Raw genomic sequence first — 23,746 nt, 5'->3', positions numbered from 1 at the left:
GTTCGGGTCAGGCGTCCTAGCGTGGCTTATCTTCTAGTCCACATGAACACAGGTGTCAAAGTGTCTTCACAAGTTCAGGAGACCACCCTGGGGATGGGATTTCTTCCAGCTTTCAATCAGCACATGTACAATAGTATGCATGCATACAATCATGTGCATGGGTGGATTTCCTAGTCACTGCGTGCACTTGTGTTTGTGTGTGTGTGTGTGTGTGTGTGTGTGTGTGTTCGGGGGGCGTGTTTATTCGCTCGAGGAAAAAAGCGAGTTCTCCTCCAGCACCTTTTCCTGCTCCGGTTCCTCATGATGTTTGCCCAGAAGCGCTCGCTCGAGTGCAGAACGAAAGCGAGGTCTTTATTTAATTTTTGTTTTTGGACATCGCATTTGTCATAACATATTCGGGTGAGTACGTGGTCCGTACTTGAGTAATGGTCCAGTTGTGAAGACATTCTGGAGATTAGGAAGTAGCTGTGCAGGAAGGAAAGTGAAGAAAGATCATTCCATTAGAGCTGCAAAGCTTCTGAAAAGTCAGAGAGCTCCTGGCTTGGGTGAGGGTTAGGAGCAGGTTGGTGATGTTTCAAAGAATGAAAAATTTTGCATGAAGTGTTTAAAGTGTGCAAAGAAATGCATTAGAAAAGAGCGCGCGCGCGTGTGTGTGTGTGTGTGTGCGTGTGTGTGTGTGTGTGTGTGTTTCAGGATGCTCTATGTCCAACTATAAGTCACATTAATACATCATCCACAGACTTCTAAACAGGCTTCCACCAGTACTGATCTAAAACTTCAACATCTATAGAACACTGACTCCCAAAACCTGGTCCTGGAGTTCCTGAACATCTGAGTTTTTTTTTCCAGCACACTCACTTTCAACCACACACACACACACACACACACACACACACACACAGTGCAAAGGACAGGTAGTCCAACTCTCAATCAGTTTTCATGTTCAGGGGCGTCTGTAATATGACCCTGAACTCTGACCTAACGGGATCCCTAAAAGTTGTGCACGATCTCTGGGAGTAAACGTAAAACTCTATAATGCAGTTATGAATTTGCACATACAGTATGTCACCTGATTTTAGCATTGCGTAGGCCAGGAAAAAAAAAAAAAAACGCTGACCGGGTGGAGAGCAGAATTGTGGAGCTTGAAAAACGAAATGATCAGATAATGAAAATAGGAAGCTAAAGAGTAAATAGTTTAAGGCCATGACAGGAAGCACTGTGAAAAGCAGTGCACCAGGGACCCTTGTTGGGAACTACATGGTTAACTTGTGGTGAAGTTTCATCAATTCTGCTTTGTCATGGTGCCGAGTGTGAACCAAATGAGTACATTTTCCTCTGACCACTAAAACAGAGTGTTATCTTAGTTTTCTTAGCTGCACACTTCCTCTTTCGGTGTTCTCTCTCTTTCTTTCTATCTTTTCCTCTCTCTCACACACACACACAGTGCAAAGGACAGGTAGTCCAACTCTCAATCAGTTTTCATGTTCAGGGCGTCTGTAATATGACCCTGAACTCTGACCTAACGGGATCCCTAAAAGTTGTGCACGATCTCTGGGAGTAAACGAAACTCTATAATGCAGTTATGAATTTGCACATACAGTATGTCACCTGATTTTAGCATTGCGTAGGCCAGGAAAAAAAAAACGCTGACCGGTGGAGAGCAGAATTGTGGAGCTTGAAAACGAAATGATCAGATAATGAAAATAGGAAGCTAAAGAGTAAATAGTTTAAGGCCATGACAGGAAGCACTGTGAAAAGCAGTGCACCAGGGACCCTTGTTGGGAACTACATGGTTAACTTGTGGTGAAGTTTCATCAATTCTGCTTTGTCATGGTGCCGAGTGTGAACCAAATGAGTACATTTTCCTCTGACCACTAAAACAGAGTGTTATCTTAGTTTTCTTAGCTGCACACTTCCTCTTCGGTGTTCTCTCTTTCTTTCTATCTTTTCCTCTCTCACACACACACACAGTGCAAAGGACAGGTAGTCCAACTCTCAATCAGTTTTCATGTTCAGGGCGTCTGTAATATGACCCTGAACTCTGACCTAACGGGATCCCTAAAAGTTGTGCACGATCTCTGGGAGTAAACGTAAAAATCTATAATGCAGTTATGAATTTGCACATACAGTATGTCACCTCTGATTTTAGCATTGCGTAGGCCAGGAAAAAAAAAAAAAAACGCTGACCGGGTGGAGAGCAGAATTGTGGAGCTTGAAAAACGAAATGATCAGATAATGAAAATAGGAAGCTAAAGAGTAAATAGTTTAAGGCCATGACAGGAAGCACTGTGAAAAGCAGTGCACCAGGGACCCTTGTTGGGAACTACATGGTTAACTTGTGGTGAAGTTTCATCAATTCTGCTTTGTCATGGTGCCGAGTGTGAACCAAATGAGTACATTTTCCTCTGACCACTAAAACAGAGTGTTATCTTAGTTTTCTTAGCTGCACACTTCCTCTTTCGGTGTTCTCTCTCTTTCTTTCTATCTTTTCCTCTCTCTCACACACACACACACAGAAAAGTCAAAGCTATTGACCTTATACATACAAGCTGCACAAATCGAATATATTATGTAAGACAACTTCATGACAGTCATTTCAATATTGACCGATTCTTTTTCCTTCCTTCCTTCCTTTATTAATCACCCTGTTCTCACCATCACAGTGATGTGATTAATCACTCTTGTATGTGTTTCGAAATCCGATTCCACAAGAGTTCTTCATCGGAGGGCCGGAGTTTCACGTGGACGTGGGATCACCAGCCATTCCTGAACACCTCAGTGCCAAACACCACTATGGCTTCCATTGATCCATATCAGTGCATCATTGTGAGTGTACCAAAATGATGCTTTTCCTATATTAATACTCTTTTTAACTGGGCAAAAAAGTGCACGCTGACATTAAAAGGCCACGCTACCGTTGCTTTATGTAAATCAGTAGTCGGACATTGGAGTGTGTTTTTAATTTTTTTATTACAGTTGTTGGACAAAGGAAAGTATTTAGATTAATTGAGTATGTGAATTTAATGCTGACATTTTGCGCACAATAGAATATAGGGGTTGGCTAATAGCGAGTGAAGAATCACTGGACATAGCAAGCCAGCACATTATCCACCATATCAAATAAATGGTTTGTAGACCAGACTGGTTAATCTGTTGCTCAAACTTGGCTTTTCTAGTATGTTCCAGATGATGGAAGGAGATCAGACGATCTTAGATTACAGTACGAATGATTTAAATGTCTCCACAAGCTGTGTTTACAGTTGCCATTATTTGAAGTGGAACCAACAACACACCCAAACAATGGCAAGACGTTATGAACCAGGCTTTATATCCATCAATACAGTACCCATGCGCTCTCTGTGAGACTGACCACTAAACACACAAATTGTAGGTGGTTCCTTTTTCCTCTTACACAGTATCACGGACCATTTAGTGCCTAAAAAAAAGTCACGATCGGCTAAATGGAACGGGCACAGGAAATGTTTTTATTTTTTATTTTTTTGTCAATTATTTACCCTCATGTACGGAAGCATTAAGGTAGCTGAATTCAATGTAAAAAAGTACTATGCAAAATGGCAATGCAATATTCAAACTGGAAACGCATTTCTGTATTTTTTTTTTATATTTACATATTCCATTACCATATGTGCAAAGGTTGATGCATAATTAACATTTTGCCATTTCCAGCTGTAGTTTTAGTATGTAAAAATGATCATTTAAATGTTATTTAAGCTCCTGGTTGACTCATGGTAGACTTGCGTATTTAAACATTTAGCATTCATTTTAAAAGTGCTTTCTAAGCCAAAGGTATAACAAAAAAGGTTGCAAAAAGGTGATTTTAGGTGATGTCCCCTTTAATGCATATAATGCATTGACACTTAAGACGTTTGAAAAAGCTTTTTTATTTAACACCTAGCGACGAATGTAGTTAAGTGGATATGGATTTGAAAATGCATTCAGAACTGACCAACCTCAGAACTGACCACAAAAAATTGAACTTTTATTCTAAAATGCTTTAAAAGATTGTTCTCATCTGATTTCTCTTAAAAAGGTGTTTCCACAAACAGAACAGTGGCTCAATTCTTTTTGCATTGTAAAACTATGTAAACTCTAGTCTGTTGTGTGGGAAAATCCCAGGAGATCATAATTTCCTCCAATGTTCAGAGCAGCCTATCTGTTATCAACAACCTTGCTAGAGTTACAGGGTCACTGAGATTGCTCGTTTTCTTTATTCAATTTTTCATTGAAAGGATGTAAACATTAACTGCAGGTGACAAAACACACTAAACTAAACTTGATGGTGAACAAATGGATATGTGGCAGTATATCCAGAATATACAGTGTATTCAGAAACTATTTTTAATTGTTATTTTGCAGCCTGATACTACAATCATTCAAATTAACTTTCTTCTCATTAATCTACACTCAGTATCTCAGAATTACAAAGTAAAAACAGAATTTTAGAAATGTTTGCAAAGTGTGAAAAATGAAAATCTGAAATATCACCCCTGTGCAACAACACTTGAGATTTAGCTCAGGTGCTTCTTGTTTCTCCTGATCGTTTCTGAGATGTTTCGCCACCTGGACTGAAGTCTACCTGTGGTAAAGGTTATTGATTGGACATGATTTGGAAATGCACACCTCTCTATAGAAGACCTCATAGCTGACCATGTAGATCAGAGCAAAAAACAAACCAAACCAAAGAGGTCAAAGGAAATGGCTGCAGATCTCAGGGACAGGATTGTTGAGGCACAGATCTGTGGAAGGCTACAAAACATTTGTGCTGCACTGAAGATTCCCAAGAGCACTGTGGCCTCCATCATTCTCAAATGGAAGTATGGAACAACCAGGAGTTTCAGAAGAGCTGCTCGCATGGCCAAACTGAGCAATCAGGGGAGAAGGACTTTAGAAAGAGAAGAGACCAAGATCCCAATTGTCATTGTGATTGAACTCCGAAGATCCTGTGTGGAGATATACAAAGTTCCAGAGGGACAACCATCACTGCAGCCCTCCACTGATCTGGGCTTTATGCCAGAGTGGCTAGAAGGAACAATTTGACCTCAATTCTAAAAGTTATGTCTGGAGAAATCCAGGCACTGCTCATCACCTGCAAAACATCCCAAAAGCATGGTGGTGGCAGCATCATGCTGTGTGTTTTTCTGGATTAGGGACTTGCCACCTGGTCAGAGTTGAGGGAAAGCTGAATGGAGAAAAGTCCAGAGATATTCTTAAAAAAAAAATCTGTTCCACAGGACCCAGGACCTCAGCCTGGGCTGAAGGTTCATTTTCCTACTCGACAGCGGCTCTAAGCACACAGCCAAGATAGTACAGAAGTGGCTTAGGGACAAATCTGTGTATGTCCTAGAGTGGCTCAGTGATAGTGGCAGCTACGGATCATCTCTGGAAAGACCTGAATGTGGCTGTCCACTGATGCGCCTATTTAACCTGACCCAGCTTGAGTGGATTTGCCATGAGAAATAGCAGAAAATCCCCAATCCAGGTGTGCAAAGTTTGTTGTGTCGTTTCCATAAAGACTCGAGGGGTAATTGCTGATGTTAACAATGATTGTATTATAAGGCTACAACATTAAAACATTGAAACTAATAAAAGGGAGTGTAAATACTTTCTGAATGCACTGTATGTAAAGAAATGCAAAATAATGAAACTCCAAACAGGTGCAAGCAATAAGGACACGCACTGGAAACAACCAGTTACATGACATGTGGGCAGAGGCAAAAACGTGCATGGCCACCTAAACATGCATTTAACACAAGTTTGTTGTAAATCCCTAATCCATCTTGTGGAGCTGGAATGGGCTTGGTGACCACATCTTAAACCTCTGGTCTGATCAGATAAATCCCAGCCAGATCTGATCAGATAGCTAGACACGATGTGATCTTCAGAATCAGAAAGAACTTAATTGCACTTACGAGGAATTTGTTTTGTTGACAGAAGCATTCAGTTGCACAATTTGCACTAAAGTACACAAAAGGAAATAAAAAAAGCTAAATAAATAAAGAATAAAAGTATAAAAGTTATTGCACATTTTTTATTGAACAAGCACTAAAGTGTTCATGAGGTGAAAAATTGAAAAACTCATGGCTTGGATGTGAAGGATCCATGTTTTTTTTGGGCCTTTTTAACAATGGAGTCGATGTGATTGTCCCACTTCAGGCCCTGAGAGATGTTTGTTCCCAGGAACCTGAATGACTCCACTGCTGCCACAGTGCTGTTCATGATGGTGAGTGGGGGGGAGTGCAGGGGGTTTCTCCTGAAATCCACAATCATCTTCACTGTTTTGAGCACATTATGCTCCAGAATTTTTTGCACCAGACAGCCAGCTGTTGAACCTCGCTTCCAAATGCAGATTCATCACCGTCCTTAATGAGGCCGATGACTGTAGTGCCGTCTGGAAACTTCAGGAGCTTGACAGAGGGGTCTGTAGAGGTGCAGTCGTTGGTGTACAGGGAGAAGGGCAGTGGGGAAAGAACACACCAGTGCTCATGAAACGGCTGTTTGACGAATTTCCGCAGACTCACTAGCTGTTGCCTATCCGTCAGAAAGCTGGTGATCCACTGTCAGGTAGAGATAAGTGTTGGGATGATGGTGGTGAAGGCTAAACTGAATTCCATGAAAGGATTCTCACATAAATCCGGTTTGCCCAGATGTTGCAGGATGAAGTGCAGTCCCATGTTCACCACATCGTCCACAGACCTGTTTCAGTTTTGTTTGATCCACTGTCCAGCAAGAGTCCAGTAATCACCTTCAAAAAAGCTTACACAAGTCTCTCAAATGACTTCATGACCACATGTTAAGGCAATAGGGCTGTAGTCGTTAAGTCCAGTGATTTTTGGTTTCTTTGGGATGGGATGATGGTGAAACGTTTTTGCAGGTAGGCACTTCACACAGTTCCAGTGGTCTGTTAAAGATCTGTGAAAAGATGGATGCCACAGCACAGGTTCTTCGACAAGGAAAAGAGAGACAGTAGATTATAGTATATATAATAATATACAATATTATTTTTTTAACCTTGAGAGAGACCAGACTCAAAAGGGAATCCATTCTCATCTGGGTGGCACCAAATGTCCATTCAATATAGTTTATCATTGCTGTTCAGTGATAGGTGCTGAAATGCAGAATTTTTTATTCTTTCTCTCTTTCTTTTTTTCTCTCTCTGTCTCTCTCCACCTCCCTCCCTTTCTGTTTTTACTATTCTTACAGAGTAACAACTGTTAGATTTACTAATTAGGAACAGTTAGAAGTTTTGTGACATTATATTTGTTTTATTTCTTTGATGTCATCATTTCTGCCTTTAAGGTAGAGCAGCAGTATTCGCACAAGTTCACAGTGAAAGTGCTGCGAGCAGAAAATGTCACTAAAGGAGCTCTGGGGGACTTGTGTAAGTGGTTTAACATTATTGCACTGGTTTAATATGAATATTCAGCTATTTCTTTATGTTGGAGAATATGATGACCTGTTGTTACACTGAACTTCCATCCTTGTATGTGTGTGTGTGTGTGTGTGTGTGTGTGTGTGTGTGTGTGTGTGTGTGTGTGTGTGTGTGTATATGAGTGTAGTGGACACCCCAGACCCCTACGTGGAGCTTTTCATTCGGACTGCTCCTGAGAGCAGGAAGAGGACCAAGCACATTGATAATGACATCAACCCTGAGTGGAACGAAAGCTTCGAGTTCATCCTGGACCCTAACCAGGACAATGTTTTGGAGGTAGCTTTTGTTAAAGACACTTATTTTTAGGTCATTTTTCTACTAAACAACTTTAAACTGTTTAACAGTCGTGCTGATTTTTCTTATGATGAGAACTGATTTCTTTCATGATGTTTTCAGTTGACGTTAATGGACGCTAATTACATGATGGACGAGAAACTGGGTATGGTGACGTATTCCATTTCCAGCCTCAAAGTGGGACAGAAGGAATTTGTGCCATTTCTTATAGGAAAAGTATGTTTTCTTTCTTTCTTACTTTTTTCACATTTCTTTCTTTCTTTCTTTCTTTCTTTCTTGCATGTCTTCCTTTCTTCTCCCTTCTGCTTTTGCTTATCATAATTTCGGTACTATAAAGCGCACCCATATATAAGCCGCACCCACTGAATTTGACAAAGATTTTTATTTTAAACATAAATAAGCCGCACCTGTCTATAAGTCGCAGGTGTCTACATTGAAACTAATGTACTTTACACAGGCTTTAAGGAAAGACACGTTACACATGGTGTAACAGGTGAAATATGTTGCGCTTCCTTTAGGAGCATAGCGGTATTTTGGGAATAGCCTGCCGCAGCATTTTTCCGCTATTACTGCATGTGTGCAAGACCGAGGAATATGTTCTTCTTATTTTCTGATGCTCATTTCTAAGTTTCTTTGACTAACCCGTAACGCTGTTGCCAAGAATAATAAAAAAAGCACGAGTTTTAGAAACCTGTCTGTGCTTATATAATTTCTGTTGCAACTGGCATTAGCGAGCTCTCCATTCACCCAGAATCAACGCTTTACAACGGCTTGTATCTAAACAGTAGCCGACCAAGAAAGTCATTGTTCACTGTCTTCCTCCTTCCTTTCACAACTATTACTCTTGGGAGTTTATCTTTTGGCATCGCCGTGCGTTTAAGAAAAACATTTTCCCACGATGCCGTGCAGCTCAGAAAACAGGTGAGGTGCGTTTTTTCGTTTCCGTTTGAAAATTTAATTGGTCTAATGTTATGTGGTTCAGTTTTTTGGCTTGAAGTTTGTGAAACTGGGAAAAATCCAGGAAAAATTGATAAATTAGCCGCTTCGTTGTTTAAGCCGCGGGGTTCAAAACGTAGGGAAAACTATATATATATTATAGTCCGAAAAATACGGTAATTATATTAAGAGACTTTTTCCTTCCCTCCTTCCTTCCCTTCTTTTCTTCCCTCTCTGCTTTTTTTTTTTTTAAACAATATTTTAACAGATTGATTTCTTTCTTTCTGTCACTGATCAGTGATCTGTGCCACAATATCTTTGTTTTGTCCCAACAGGCCACCAATGTGTTCTTAGAGCTTAGTCTGGAAGTCTGGTACGTATTTCATGGCTACAGCGCTGTCTTTAGTTTTTTTCCATTTTACTTAAAAAAAAAAAAAAAAAGCTGAATGTTTTAATGTTCAGTATTTGGTAAGGCAGAGGTGGTGGTGATGATGATGATGAATATGATTAGAGGTCAACCGAATAATCAGGCAGATTTTTGGCATGTTTTTAATTAATTGTCCTTGAAATTATGCTGATTTTTAGGCAGGTGCGTCTGACAAGCCTAATAAATCTTCAGTTGGAGCAATTTACCGTATCACTTCTTATTAATGAACTGTTCGATTTTATAAAATAAAGGGTGGGGGAGAAGATCGGGCAAAAAACAAATGGCATCATATGTATATCAGCATCGGCCAGACAAAAACCGTATCGGTCGATCTCTACTGATGATGATGATGATGATGGGTTGTTGGGAATTCACTACAGTTCAATTTGTAAAAAAGACAGGTCAGTGTCTGTATACATGACTGTAATTGATGTACAATCTGTTAAGAATTTCTTCATTCCTTTCGTTCCCTATTCTTTCTTCCATTTCTTATTTTTCCTTCGTCCATCCTTTTCCTTTCTAGCTTTCCTCCTACCTACCTACTTTAAATATTCCCTACCTTTTAATACTGTATGGTGTGTGCGTGCGTGCGTGCATGTATGTGTGTGCGTGTATGTGCGGTGCCATACAATAGACTCGCATCATTTCTTAAACCTGACCAGGATCAGCTCATGTGTCATATGAACAAGTATCCAAGTCAGGAAACTAATTAAAGGAGTTTTTTTTATTTGGGTTTGTAAGCCTTCTCTGTTTTTCATTAGTTTTCTGGCATTTTAAAACTCTTCAAACATAACGTCTTATATATGATTTAATTCAACAACAATCTGGTGTCTCTGTGTTTCCAGTTCTGCCACTGACCTGCGTTTTAGTCTCGCCTTGTGTGATAAAGAGAAATTGTACAGACAACAGCGAAGAGACAGGGTCATGCTGGGCATCAAGAAACTGCTGGGCATGGAGAAGCCCCAATTCCTGCCCTTTAATCCCCAGGAGGTAAATTTACACAACACGCATAATGGTGTTGTAACATCAGCATTTTCTGTACAAAGTGCATCATATAAAAGAAACCAGATGCAATGCAAGTGGACTTTAAAAATTATTATTATATTAGAAAAGGTATAAACGAAAATGCTTTACTTTGAAAAGATCTTACTCTTGTATATGTACCTTTCAGCAGATTTAATGGAATATGAAACATACCTAAATCTAATATAGTGCAGATGCATCATTATGTCGATCGGGAAAATGAAAGTGGGCGTGGTCTTAACTTGAAAGTCTTTCAAAAAAATTTTTATTTAACTTTTGATCTTTTACACAACTCCGACTACTTCACCCGAATTTGTAATCCGCCTCAATCATGTTCATATAATAAAAGCACTTTATTCCAAGAACAAAAAATGACACAATCGAACATACAGTGTTATAACGTTAAAAAAGCATGATTCATGTGAAGCTCTGTCTCTTATTAGGTGAAAATATTTACAATCTAATTAAATGTGTGTGTCATATTCAGACAAACACACACACACAGTATGCAGGGTTTGTTGTACACTGATAAACAGAATAGCAACAAAAAAACACAATACCAGAAACAGCATATAACTATAACATTCCTAGGTAAATATTTGCTACAGTACAGAGAGCAGGGTTTCTGCGGTCTTTAAAACTCTTTAAAAACAAACAAAAACCCCTAAAAAAACGTCCCATTTAAAAATCACAATTTTAGGTTCTAAAAAGTCTTAAATTCGCAGAAGTAGATGAAAGAATGAACACATACACACAAATGAGGGAAACATGTGAGGTATTAAGCAGAGCTCAAGAGGAAACCCCGAGTTTGTTTATAGGAAGTGAAAAATACGAGGGCTGGGATGGTTTCCTTTAAAGATCTCTGTTTACAATACTGCAGCTTTAATCATTTCTGCATGTTGTGTAATATTTCAACAGCTGCATGCAGATATGCTGAACAATAGTTCAAAATTTTCGGTTCATATCCTAAAACACGGTGGTGCTACACGTGAACGAGCTTCTCGCCGAGTGAGATTTCAGTCATTTGGCAATTCGTGAATCTGGTTTATTGCTTTTGCTGGCAATATTGTAGCGGTTTTTGATTTCCGGAAGTCAGAGACGACCAGATTATGCAAGAAATTATGTAACATGGACTCTTAGGCATGTGAAAAAAGTTTTGCCTTAAAAAAAAAAAAAAAAGTGAGACCTTCTCAGTCTCTCAACACACATCTAAGCAGACTCATGTTAGATTGTAAGACCTTAGAATGTCTTATCTTTTAACCTGTAAAATAACATTTTAATATCGTGGATACCTTTGCATATTTCCGAATGATTAATGGATCCACAGGTTGTAGTCACTTTTATTTTGTGTGGCATCTGCATGTCCTCTATAAGCTTACATTTAGCATCAAAGATTTAAAGGTTCATTAATCTTAGTACATAATATTTTTCAAAGATTCCGAGAATTTTAATATCTGCAAGTCTCTGTAACTGCATGGGGATCAGTAAACCTCCAGAATTCATTGTCTTTGAAAATTTTTCCATGGATGGAGGATGCCATATGTGTGTAAAACTGCTTTGAGACAATGCCCATTGTTATAAGTGCTATACAAATAATTGAATTGAATATTGAACATTTTCCAGAAATGCTGCCATTTGCTTTGGTCCAAAGCTAATTTAAAATTGACTTTTTTTTGTTGTTTAAAATCAATAACTGTATGGTGGTCCAATTATTAGAAATTTGAATTTCTTTTTGGAAACCGTGGACACCACATCCTCCGGACTAAAGAGGAGAGGGACCATCCAGTTTGTTATCATTGTTTATTTCCAAATTCCTGCATCTTTCAAAAGAAATGGTCATCTATCAAAAACATGCAGATTTTAGAGCAACATTTGCTTCAACCCAGCCATTAGTGTTGCACAAGCCAGTGAACTCTTGCCGGTCCCAATACCTGATAAATAGAGAGGGCTGTGTTATGAAGGGCATCCAGCGTAAAACATGTGCCAAATCAAATATGTGGATCACAAACCAGAATTTCATACCGGATTGATCGAGGCCCAGGTTACCAACGACCACCACAGGTATTGTGTGTTAAAAATACATGAATGTTTGATTTAACTGAGCACCTGTATACAAGTAAAAGACATGAGAGCAGTGCTACCTGCAGCACCAACACGTTATCCAGTAGCAACACTAGTGATACCGTAAATATACAGTATGTGATACTGCCTGAGAAAGTGGATGAAACTGTCTACATAAACTCTTCTCCAGAGCATAAAGTTCAAATAATAAAATTATCATTTTATCATGGTTTTAAATCTAAACTAATGTTCAAAAAGTAATATAAAATGATTGCATGTCTGTGTAGGTCCCTGTCATAGCTGTGGTAGGATCAGGTGGAGGGTTCAGGGCGATGGTCGGCTTCTCGGGGGTCATGAAGGCTCTGTTTGAGTCTGGCGTTCTGGACTGCACGACGTACATCGCTGGGCTCTCAGGCTCCACATGGTACGTTCCCAATCCTTTCCAAGAAGGAGCAAGAGTTTTATTGTTGCAATTTATTAAGCTTCAAATGTCCTGGGGAGCTTGTTTTTTATGCGCATTTGTTCAAAAATAGTCACCACAACTGTTTTGAGTCACTTCAATTTTATTTGTGTAGTTCATTTTATGGGGAAGTGGGGATACGCGAAGGACATCCATCCATCCATGACACAAATTCATCCATCCAGCCGGCTGGCTCTTTGATAACACATCTGTATGTGTCCCAGGTACATGTCTACGCTGTACTCGCACCCTGAGTTCCCTAGTAAAGGCCCAGAACAGATTAATCAGGAGCTGATGAAGAGCGTAAGCAGCAACCCTCTCCGCCTGCTCCTGCCGCAGCACATCACCAACTACGTCCAGGCTCTGTGGACCAAAAAGGCTAATGGCCAGCCCGTCACCTTTGCTGACATTTTCGGCATGCTTATTGGAGAAACACTCATTCCTGCTGTACGTAATAAACCGTTCATTATGATTTGTTATTTCCCATTCCCGCCCTAATGAAAGGGCTGTAAATGTGTACCGTATTTGCGTATATCATACGTGAGTAACGTCTTTCTGTTGCAGAGGATGGACACTACGTTGAGCGAGTTGCAGGAGAAAGTGAACGAAGCGCAGTCTCCTTTGCCACTGTTCACCTGCCTGCACGTCAAGCCGGATGTATCCGAGCTCATGTTTGCTGGTAAGCGGGTCCGTGTGTGTTTATGTGAGGATTATTGTTAAGATGCAAATCGCAGATACAATACGTGCAGTTAAGTGTCAGGAAGTCATGTAAATGTATTTGCATGCTGCTTTAAATTAAGAACATTATTTTGACGCTGCACGGTGCGTTCCACACATTTCGCAGCGTTCTGTCTGACATGCAAATGATCAGCGAGGACGACACTTGAAAAACGGACAATGAAGGCCTACGTGGTGAAACACTGTTTGTAATTCACTGTTTGTTCAGGCTGTAATAAGATACATTCAAGCTGTAAAGAAGTAGTGTTTCTATTTATAACATATTCCCTTGCTCAACTGCAAAGACAGAACCAGTTACATTCCAGCTACATGAGGATAAGTCAGTCAGGGGATCACTTCGTCAATGCACAATCCTCCCAGTTGTTTGCTTTTGTGATGGCTGTGTAATTGGATATGGGAAGCATCGTAGAACGGGTATATAACACTCAGCTGTCGTACTGTGGTGCGTCATTACAATAATAAAAGCAATTCAGGGCGTGAAGAGAGTCGAAATAGCAGCCAAAGATGAATTTTTTTTCTCCCCGTGTCATTCAAATCCTAAAATAGACATGCATGGGAAATATTAGAGCGTAATATGATCCAAGCCAAGTAACATACAAGATAAGGACAATCACCGAGGCTTATTTGTGTCAATAATATGCTAATTGTGGTGTGTTTTGTTTGACAGATTGGGTGGAGTTCAGTCCTTATGAGATTGGCATGTCTAAATATGGTACCTTCATGACCCCTGACCTTTTTGGCAGCAAATTCTTCATGGGAACTGTAGTTAAGAAATATGAGGAGAATCCGCTACACTTCCTAATGGGTAAGATAATACATATATATGTACAATGCACTGTATAAATACTGATCAGGCATAACATTATGACCACCTGCCTAATATTGTGTTCTAGAAAAGGAGAATTGCACACTGAAACGTATCCATTATTCACATGGAGTTCTCATAGTTCACAACTTATTACTACTTTTGATTGCAATTTAAAATGTAAACAGGGGAGTTTTGCTGTTACCAGAGTCATATTTAAGCAGGGAATTAGTGCTTTTAGCCAAGTACAAGAACAGTCTATTTTACTAGGGTTATCCCACATGTGGGAATAAAGAGGTTACACGCGATAAGGCTCAGCCACAGGGCCAAATATTTGATAATCAACCAAAATGTACACCAGAAACCATTACTGTCCCGTTGACCTGTTATTTTGACATACATAGTTTTTATCTATTTAGCAATACGAGTATCCATTCAGCCTTAAAGGGGAAATTAAACTAATCATTAACCTCGTTCTCTGTTCCTGGACCACAAATTACTAATATTTAATATGGTATTAAGAAACAGAAAACACATACAAATAAATGGCTTGGTATGAGTGACAGGAAAGTGACTGCTAGACTTAAGAGGGGCTTTGACTGCGATTGTCTCCTGCTCGAAAGAAGAATGCTGCCACACTGCAGATGTTCGTAGTGACAATGCAATCTTTCACTCACACTTGGCCTATGGATCATGCTTTATTGTCTGCTTTTGAGTTCCAAAGAATCAACATTTTATTGGCTCTAAGCACCAGTTTTTCATTATTTAGTTAGTTGTAAGTTATGTGATTCCTTTCACTGTGTGTGTTCTGCAGGGGTCTGGGGCAGTGCTTTCTCTATTCTTTTCAACAGAGTCCTGGGGGTAAAGGACACCACCGGAGGCAGCACCATGGAGGAGGAACTGGGTACGACACATGCGAAAACCTTTCTCCTTTTCTGCCTGATGAGCAGGACTACGGTTTCTTTGTGCACTTTTTCATGTCGTGCAAATATTTACTATTTATATTGCCCTTCTCCGAGATGAAGCCTGGAGTGTACAGGAATTCCTTTTTTAGACCCTTCTCTCGGAACGTTATCTAAGTGTTATCAACGAGAGATTTCAGGCCTTTGATAGTTTGTTAGTGTAAGATGCGAGATAAGGAATTAGTGAGACTTGCTGTCTGTCTGATTATTATCATAGCTTCGAGCTGTTTGAGTGCCTACTGTAGATATGGGCTCGTGTGGTTTCTAAAAAGCATCGTTTCCTGTAATGGTGTTTTCACACCATTTTTTTACTTCAGTGTCGCGGCAGCATGCGCGGTGAGAAATGTGTAAAGGAGAACGTGGTCTCTTGTACTTCATTTATGAAAGTCAATATAATACTTATGAACTATAGTGTGACATAATTACTATTGTTATATACTGTTTTTATATATATAATGCACATTAGTTCTGCGTTAAAAAAACTAAGAGAGGAGATATATAGGGAAGGCGTGTTGCATCAATACTTTTAACCTTTCGAACCAGCTATGCAAATTCATTAGAGTTTACCAGCCTGGCAAATCTAAACAGTGAACAAATTATTTGTTTTCTCAGTTTCAAAACATTTTGTATATCTACAGTAGATTGAATCCTGATAACGTGTAAGGTACTCTTGGTACAAAATGATGCTGCGGCTCAGCAGTTTTCAGATTGGTATCTTTTATGTCATGGGTGGGGCTATATATCTTGAAAGGGTATTATGGAGATTTATGAATATATATATCCTCTGTTAAGACTTTGATCCTGCTTAGAGTTTGCAGTGAATCTGGAGCAGTTTGCTGTATGGAAAAGACATCAATATGGAAACACATTTTTTTTTAGTATTCTAAACGTTTAAATAAATCAGTATTAAAATGATGTGGACTTTTGCGTGACATTAAGACTAAGCGGTTGCTGTGCTTGTGTTTGTCTCGCAGAACACATAAAACCGGAGCATATTGTGGGAGAAGACACCCTAGACTCTGATGAGTCATACAAAGGTGAGAAACTACTTTACTCACAGTGCAGCACCATATTGTTTTCTTGAAACAATATGTCTCTTACCTGTGCTGAGATCTTTCACCGTTACTGAAAAAAGACGGCCCCCAGTCCAGTCTGAGACAAAGTACTGCCCATACTATCAGAATATCAGTTTCCTATCAGAATGTTCTACATTACCTGTGTATTGCATTACTTGTATACAAGCAGTTCACACTGTATTAATGTGATCCAATTGTAGTATAAATTCTCACAAGAATGTTGGCATAAATTTGGGAAATGTACCTGGCAAGATGCCCGGGTTCAATCCTGAGCTTGAGTGAGTGTGCAGTGTTTGATTTTACCACAAGGCTTTGAAAATCAATGTAATGGATGTATGAAAACGGAACTGTTTGTTCACGATTGGGTCAAATTCAATAGCCATTTTATCAACACAGCATCCAAATATATGCTCTTTGTTTTGTTTTTTTTGTGCGGTTGCTCCGTAGTCGGCATGCAGAACGACCAGCAGCAAGCGCAGGCCAGCTGGATGCAGCGCATGGTCACCTCACTGTTCAGCGACTCTTCTCTGTTCAACACACGCGAGGGAAGGGCAGGAAAAGTGCACAACTTCATGCTGGGGCTCAACCTGAACACTAGCATTCCTTTCTCACCCTTCAGTGAGATCCTGGCCCAGAACTATCCCGAGGAGGAGGCGGATGCTGTCACAGGTATACAATTGTGTACAATAGAGGTGTTCATTTATTTCGGAGTGTTATTCGTTTCGGAAAGTTACTTGGGGCATTCAAGTCATACTAAAACTTTTAATGTAAGCTAAAAGTAACAAGTAAGCTTTTTTTAATTTATTTTAATTCAAAAGTCCCTGTTGACTTGAACGCCCCTTGTACATTTGCCAGGATTTGACAATAATTTCTTTCTCTCTCTCTCTCTCTCTCTCTCTCTCTCTCTCTCTCTCTCTCTCTCTCTTCATTATGGAATGGCATTAGACCCCAATGAGTTTGATCGCATCTACGAGCCACTAGATGTAAAAAGCAAGAACATCCATGTCGTGGACAGTGGCCTGACATTTAACCTGCCCTATCCGTTGATCCTGAGACCACAGAGGGCTGTTGACCTCATTATTTCATTCGACTTCTCTGCACGACCTGGTGACTCCAGTCCTCCATTCAAGGTTATTATAAACAACACACAAACACACATACATATGCTTTACAAATTCAGATACAAAGAAGCACACAGCCCACCATCTCAGCAGGAGACACTGAAAAGCTTGAAGTTGAAGTTTCTGAGCTTCATAGATTACAGGTTTCGAACACACCACGAGTAGATCACCTTTTATATTCGGAACTGTTTTTTTTTTATTTTTTGGTAACCTCAGATTTGTTTTTAATGGGCATGTTCCTTCGAAAAAGCGTGCACACCATTATTTATTCATTTTGACATGAATGATGCTCAGCAATCTCTTTATTCATTCTTGTCATGGATTTTGTGTTATCGCATTTATTCGTGTTTTTTTATTTTTTATTTTTTATTCCGTCATTTGAAAAGCATCCGATCAGAGTTACACAACAAACACAACCAATAGTGTTAATAGGTGTTAGCTGAGAAATTGTTTGAATGATTATATTTTGTACGTGTCGTGAGCCGTCATCTCGTTTGGCCTCAGGTTTGGAAAAAGGTAGAAAACGCCCATAGTTGGAAAAACTTTCGTTTGCCCTCGCAGGATTGTTTAAAATGTGGGAGGGACCTGCTGCTATGGCAACAAAACATGAAAACATGGCCTGGGTAATAATCGACCTTAGTGGCATCATTAATTGTTCTGCTTTGAAGTGGCATGCTCTTTCTGCTTTTTCTTTCAGGATCTTTTGTTGGCTGAGAAATGGGCACGCATGAACAAGCTGCCGTTTCCCAGAATCGATCCCAAAGTGTTTGATCGGGAAGGAATGAAAGAGTGCTACGTCTTTAAGCCCAGTAAGGGGGACAAGAACTGTCCAACCATTATTCATTTTGTCTTGGTTAACCTCGACTTCAGGAACTTCAAAGCCCCAGGTAAATGCCTGTGTGCGAGCGCGTGTGCATACACATGAGCACGTGCACGTACACACGTACACGTGTGTGTGTGTGTGTGTGTGTGTGTGTGTGTGTGTGTGTGCGCGTGCTTGCGTCTTAAACTGTGTTGGTAGAGGTAGTAGTAGATTTGTTGAATCGTACTTGCCGATAACCGATTAATCAACCGATGGATACTGGATAAAAAAAACAACAACTAACAAATCTAGCTCTGAAAAAAAATTAAAAAGCAGTACAGAACCATGAAAATGTGCCAAATGAAATAAATATGAATGTAATCATTAATAAATATAATTATTTAATTAAAAATAATAAATATTAAATAGTGCTTGCATGCAGTCTTGCATGTAAAAACAAACAGAACGAAGCGTCAGTGATTCGCCTCTGGAGGCCGCTCACGTAATGACAGGGGACTGGAAGTAATTATTGTTTCAAAGCCAACCTTTATTATTACATACAGATATAATATGAGTAAAGCATATATTAAAGATTTCTCCACATGTGGGGGTGGGTCGTAGTTTGGGGGCCCCTGTTGTAATGATTCTTTTGTTAAGATGAATAACAGCAGGTTTTTGCAGTTACATGTAAATGACACATACTCATGCTGGAAAAAAAAAATCACCCCGGTGTTCGATACCGTGGAAGAGCAGCACAGTCTGGAGTGTGTTATTCCTTACTTACCCTTTTTACCTACAGCACTGAATAACAGAAACACTTTCTTAGAAATCAAACTGTAATACTTTTGAAATAAATTCCCCATTTCATTGATCTTGGTCTATAAATGTGTTGCACTTTATGCTCTAAAGGAGTTCCTCGAGACACTGAAGAGGAGAAACAGTTTGCTGACTTCGACATCTTCGACGACCCAGAAACCCCATATTCCACTTTTAACTTCCAGTATTCTAACAAGGCCTTCACTCAGCTGCACGACCTCATGGAGTTCAACACACTGAGCAACATAGAGGTGAGGAGCAGTTATAATGTTCATTATACTTTGATCAGAAATACAATCACAGGGGAACAAAGGGAACAAACATTTGTCACGTGTGTGTAGAAACGTGCACCATCATAACCTCCCCACCCCGAGTTGCGATGGTTCAATTCGATCTTAGGATGACTATTCCGATGCGACAAAATCATAAAACATTTTTGGTGCGTATCAGCATATATGCAAAGCGATACATTGGGACGCTATGCTAGGGGATGTACGCATCTCCTGCCTTGTGAGATGCCTCCCCTCACCAGTTGTCAAGTTCAGTTGTCTTGGTGTTTTTGGTGTTTCAAAGCCCAAGCTCTCCCCTGCCACATACATATACACTGTATAGTTAATAGAGTATGGTACTGTAAATTAATCTGGTTTGATAAATCATGTACTGTAATGTTTGAAATTATTAACAAACTCCAGTGTGCTGCCCCTCAACGTATCATATTTTCAGGTTATGTTTGAACATCTTCACCATTACACCAACTCAGCTGATTAAGTAAACAAATGGTTGATAGCAACAGCTTTTCTCTGGGTCGAGTCATGCAATAAATCTGACTCATGCAACCAGTACAACTCATAATTGTATCCTAATTTTAGTTACATGGTGTTTGGTAACATCAGCAACACCAACTCGGTGATAAACTAGTCATTCGTAAAAAATTATCCTACTAAACAGCTACTCCAATTACTGAATAACAATATTCAGTAATCAAATATTTATTCATCAATCATTGGACAGCCTGCAGGTTACTTACCTTCACCACCTTCTTCCATATGGATCAATTTTCTGTTTTGATCTCAGAGCCTGCATTTTTTTTATGATGTCATAATGTAGGACTTTTTTTACAAAGAATTTGACAATATTTTAAATTATAAACAAAAAAACAGTAAAGTATTTTGATACGAAATATGAAGCTGAACAGGAAAAGGTCACTAAAATCTTATGAAAGCCAGCTTTACTATGTCAAATGGTCACACCTCAGGCTTATTTCTACTGGCTGTGCAAAGCATGTATTTTGGGCTTAAAATATAATACGATCTCTTGGCTCTCTGAGTAAAAGGAATGAGGACACTGGAGACAGGAGTGTCAAATGGCAGATTGTCCAGTATTCTGTTTTAAACCTGCTGGATTGGACAGTTTGGACGTCACTGGCACTTGGGTTTAGTCAGTACAAGATGTGAATGTCATGAAGCGAGGTGACAGCATACATGAGCAAAGGGAGGAAATTCCACAGCTGAATCGTAGCTGGGGAACTGAACAGGAAAGTTGGAAATGTTGGTGGATCTAACGTGGAAAATTAGAACATGACTTTTTACTTTTTACTAAATAAGCACCTAAACATTCTGTCTGATGTTCGATGTATTATTTAAGACACAACACTGCACGAGAGTAACACTTATTGTTGTCGACAACGGAATATGAAAGACATTATTATTATAAGACAGCTCCTTGGTCCCTGCTTCACTTACAAGTTTACACCTCAACTACTCCATGTACTGTATTGCCATGCATAATGTCTTTCATATTCCGTTGTCGACAACAATAAGTGTTACTATCGTGCAGTCAATCAGTCTGTGGTCACCACACAGCCACCGACCGGTGTGGTGTTCTGTGAGGTCAGGGTAACCTGGTACATGTGAAACCACACTGGAATCCTCGACAATGATCTAAAAAGTCAAATTTTTACAGGATTAATAATCAGAAATGGGTTTTATTGTAACCGTTTGAGGAGAAACAGTAGATCAATTTGACTACATGAAAGACTTTTTTACTGTAGTTCGTGTGTGCCACTCTGTATTGCATTTCTTAAATCACTGAAGACTATAATTAGGACTGTTGGATTAATTCAATTCAATAAATTTTATTTGTATAGCGTTTTTAACAATGAACATTGTCTCAAAGCAGCTTTGCACAGAAAATGTGGTGATTAAAAGGTGGGGTGATTAAAAAAATGGGATTAACTGACAATTAACCTTCATCTTGCCTTATAGCTGCACCGCATCTACATCTTGTGGGACTAAATATGCTCCATAAATGAGTGACACCGAAGCAAACATGGTAGCTCTCCTGAATAGAAAGATTCATTGGCAACTCAGTATGCAAAAAAATCAAAAATACAACACATAAATAAATATATAAACTTTATTGACTACTTGTTGGAATGACGTTTCTAGTGAAAAATTCTTCGGTTGTACGGAAAAATGAAACCTTTTACTTTTCCACCACAGGTGATCAAAGAGGCAATCAAGGAGAGCATTGTGTACAGGAAGGAGAACCCATCACGCTGCTCGGTGACCCTTTCTCTTAGCGAGATCCAGAACAGAAAGTTTTCGAGAAGGGAAGCCAGGGGGCTCGTGCACAAGTGAGCCGAAAACTGGTGAAAACATCTGCTTGGAGCTGAACTTGTTCGCTAAAGTAAATTTTTTTCACTTTTTGATTTATTGCTAGAAGAGATGTTTGTATTTATATTTAGAAAAGTGCAGTAGTTTTAATTGAGTCCGATTTAGAATTTAATGGATTCTCTTCAATCCATTTACTTGGAGGTGGAAATAGTTCTCTTCTTAATTGCATTTGCTCTTTGATTCCTCTTTAGTCCCAGTTTGCTAAAGGCTTTTTTTCTTAAAACTGTTCTTTCTGTTGCTATAGCATGCATTTATGTTTGTAAACCTTCAAATATCAATGTTAGCCAACCAGTGGCAGTCCGTGGTGTGCTACCTGAATCAGTCCACCTCTTAATGCCATCATTATGATACAACGTCTTCAGAAATCGTCAGTATAATAGAAAAGTGCAGTAAAACAGAGTGCTGGAATCTCATACAGTGAGAACGAATGTCATTACTAAAGCAAGAAACCCAATGAACACAATTTAACATGTCTCCTTTCACTGGAGCCACAACTGCACCTCCTGCATACATAATCTCTAGCAGAAGCATTGATGTTCACCTCATCACATCACCCCGAGGCATTTTTGTACATTTTGCAGTGCATTATGGATTTCCTTGGGATTTGAAATGGTGTGTTCAATGGGAAAAAAGACATACAACACAAGTATAAATGGTTCATGAAAATGCTTAACAATTGTTTGGAACTGTTTGAGCTGACGTTTTCTAGAAAAGTCTGAAATCAGTTTCATCTCCTCTGTCAGAATGAAAAAAACAGCTTTTAGATCCATCACATGCCGATATGATTGGAAGCCTTCCTGATGAAACTTAAATGAAATCTGACTGGTTAAAGCAACAGCTTTTTCTTATGCAGTTTGACCCCAGTAATACATGATATGATGGCTGAAATTTGATTGTACAGAAACTCCAACCTATACAGACACTTCTTGTAGCAGCACAGCTGAGAGAAATGCTATGAAAATGAAGAGAATAGACTATTGGAAATAAATGCAATACATATTCATGGACAGAAAATCTTTTGAAACGTAAGTCTAATAGAGTTCTAATAGAGTTTAGACCACAAGCAAAAGTCTTGCTGGACTTGATGACCCGCCACTGTAACAGACATGCACCATGAAATACTCCATGGCAGGATGATATTTAGAAATGTCACTAAAAGTGAACCTTTTATTTATTTATTTATTTTTGTTAGAATCACTGCAGCAGCACACTGAGCAGCAACACAACTTCCATTAAAAAATAACAACTTTCAAGTGTGCAAGTGTGCCATAACAACACATTCTGTTCCTAGCTGACTTTTCATATCATGGTCATGAGCATGTGTGTGATGTGGATCCTATCCAGAATCGTGTGTTAAAAGTGGCTTGAACTTGAACTTCACGTAATACTAACCCCACCTGAGTGGAAGCAGGGTGATGAACAGCAGGAATCCATAATCGGGGGCACACAGCAGCGGCATGCCGTTAAGCTGAACACACTACAGTTTGAGTGGCGCAGAACGGCATCATATTTTCTTTTATTTCAATGTGTATATCTGTCAAATCACCTTCGGAGGGTTATTGTCTGATACATCCTTTCAGACACGCTGAAGTCACCTGGTGATGTATGATGAGATGAAATCCATACATATTCATATTCAATTTGCTGATTAGTAAATAGAGAATTCGGTCGAATCTGCTTTTTCCAAATGTTCTGGCAATGTTGCAAATCCTCTCTGTATTAATTAAAAAAGATGATGTTCAGTGGTTGTCTTCTGTGCTTCTCTGTCTCATAATCTCTTGACTGAACAGTCAGAAATGTTGATTTGAATAAAGGTTTACAGCTGAGTGAGCCAGATCACCCAGCCATGTTGGATTCAGTGAGGCAATGTTATTGAGGGTCAGAGGATTTCAGTTGATCAGGAGACTTTGCACTACTTGTTCAGGCAACTGCACTTGTGAAAATACACAAACGTGGGGGGGAAAAGTAGCAAGCAAAAAGAGCAGTTGAGGGTCTTGCTCAAGGGCCCAGCAGTGGCAGCTTAGTGGTGTTGGGATTTGAACTTGTGACCTTCTGATCAGAATTTCAACATCTTATCCACTGAGCTACCTCCAGTAGTAT

General features: G+C 39.4%; 1 protein-coding gene across 3 annotated transcripts; it reads left to right on the top strand.

The window, feature by feature from the left end:
* pla2g4ab (phospholipase A2, group IVAb (cytosolic, calcium-dependent)) lies at positions 1-23,388 on the top strand. Of its 3 annotated transcripts, none has more exons than XM_046836166.1 (18): positions 1-399; positions 2,713-2,826; positions 7,318-7,399; positions 7,578-7,726; positions 7,847-7,960; positions 9,016-9,053; positions 9,953-10,097; positions 12,479-12,615; positions 12,876-13,098; positions 13,216-13,330; positions 14,057-14,194; positions 15,009-15,098; positions 16,131-16,193; positions 16,680-16,901; positions 17,178-17,362; positions 18,051-18,240; positions 19,065-19,222; positions 21,473-23,388. In XM_046836166.1, exons 2-18 carry the CDS (start codon positions 2,794-2,796, stop codon positions 21,608-21,610), a joined length of 2,220 nt encoding a protein of 739 aa, XP_046692122.1. In that variant the 5' UTR covers positions 1-399; positions 2,713-2,793; the 3' UTR covers positions 21,611-23,388. The 3 variants fall into 3 exon arrangements, with proteins under 3 accessions (XP_046692122.1, XP_046692121.1, XP_046692119.1); XM_046836165.1 differs by lacking the exon at positions 1-399 and adding an exon at positions 6,175-6,241 and having other exon boundaries at positions 2,097-2,826; XM_046836163.1 differs by lacking the exon at positions 1-399 and having other exon boundaries at positions 2,098-2,826.
* Positions 23,389-23,746: the final 358 nt, after the last annotated feature.

This window comes from Silurus meridionalis, chromosome 23 (assembly GCF_014805685.1).
Source record: "Silurus meridionalis isolate SWU-2019-XX chromosome 23, ASM1480568v1, whole genome shotgun sequence".
NCBI classification, from domain to species: Eukaryota; Metazoa; Chordata; class Actinopteri; order Siluriformes; family Siluridae; genus Silurus; species Silurus meridionalis.
Note: the sequence above shows the minus strand (reverse complement) of the source record. Positions and strands in the feature narration are given on the sequence as shown.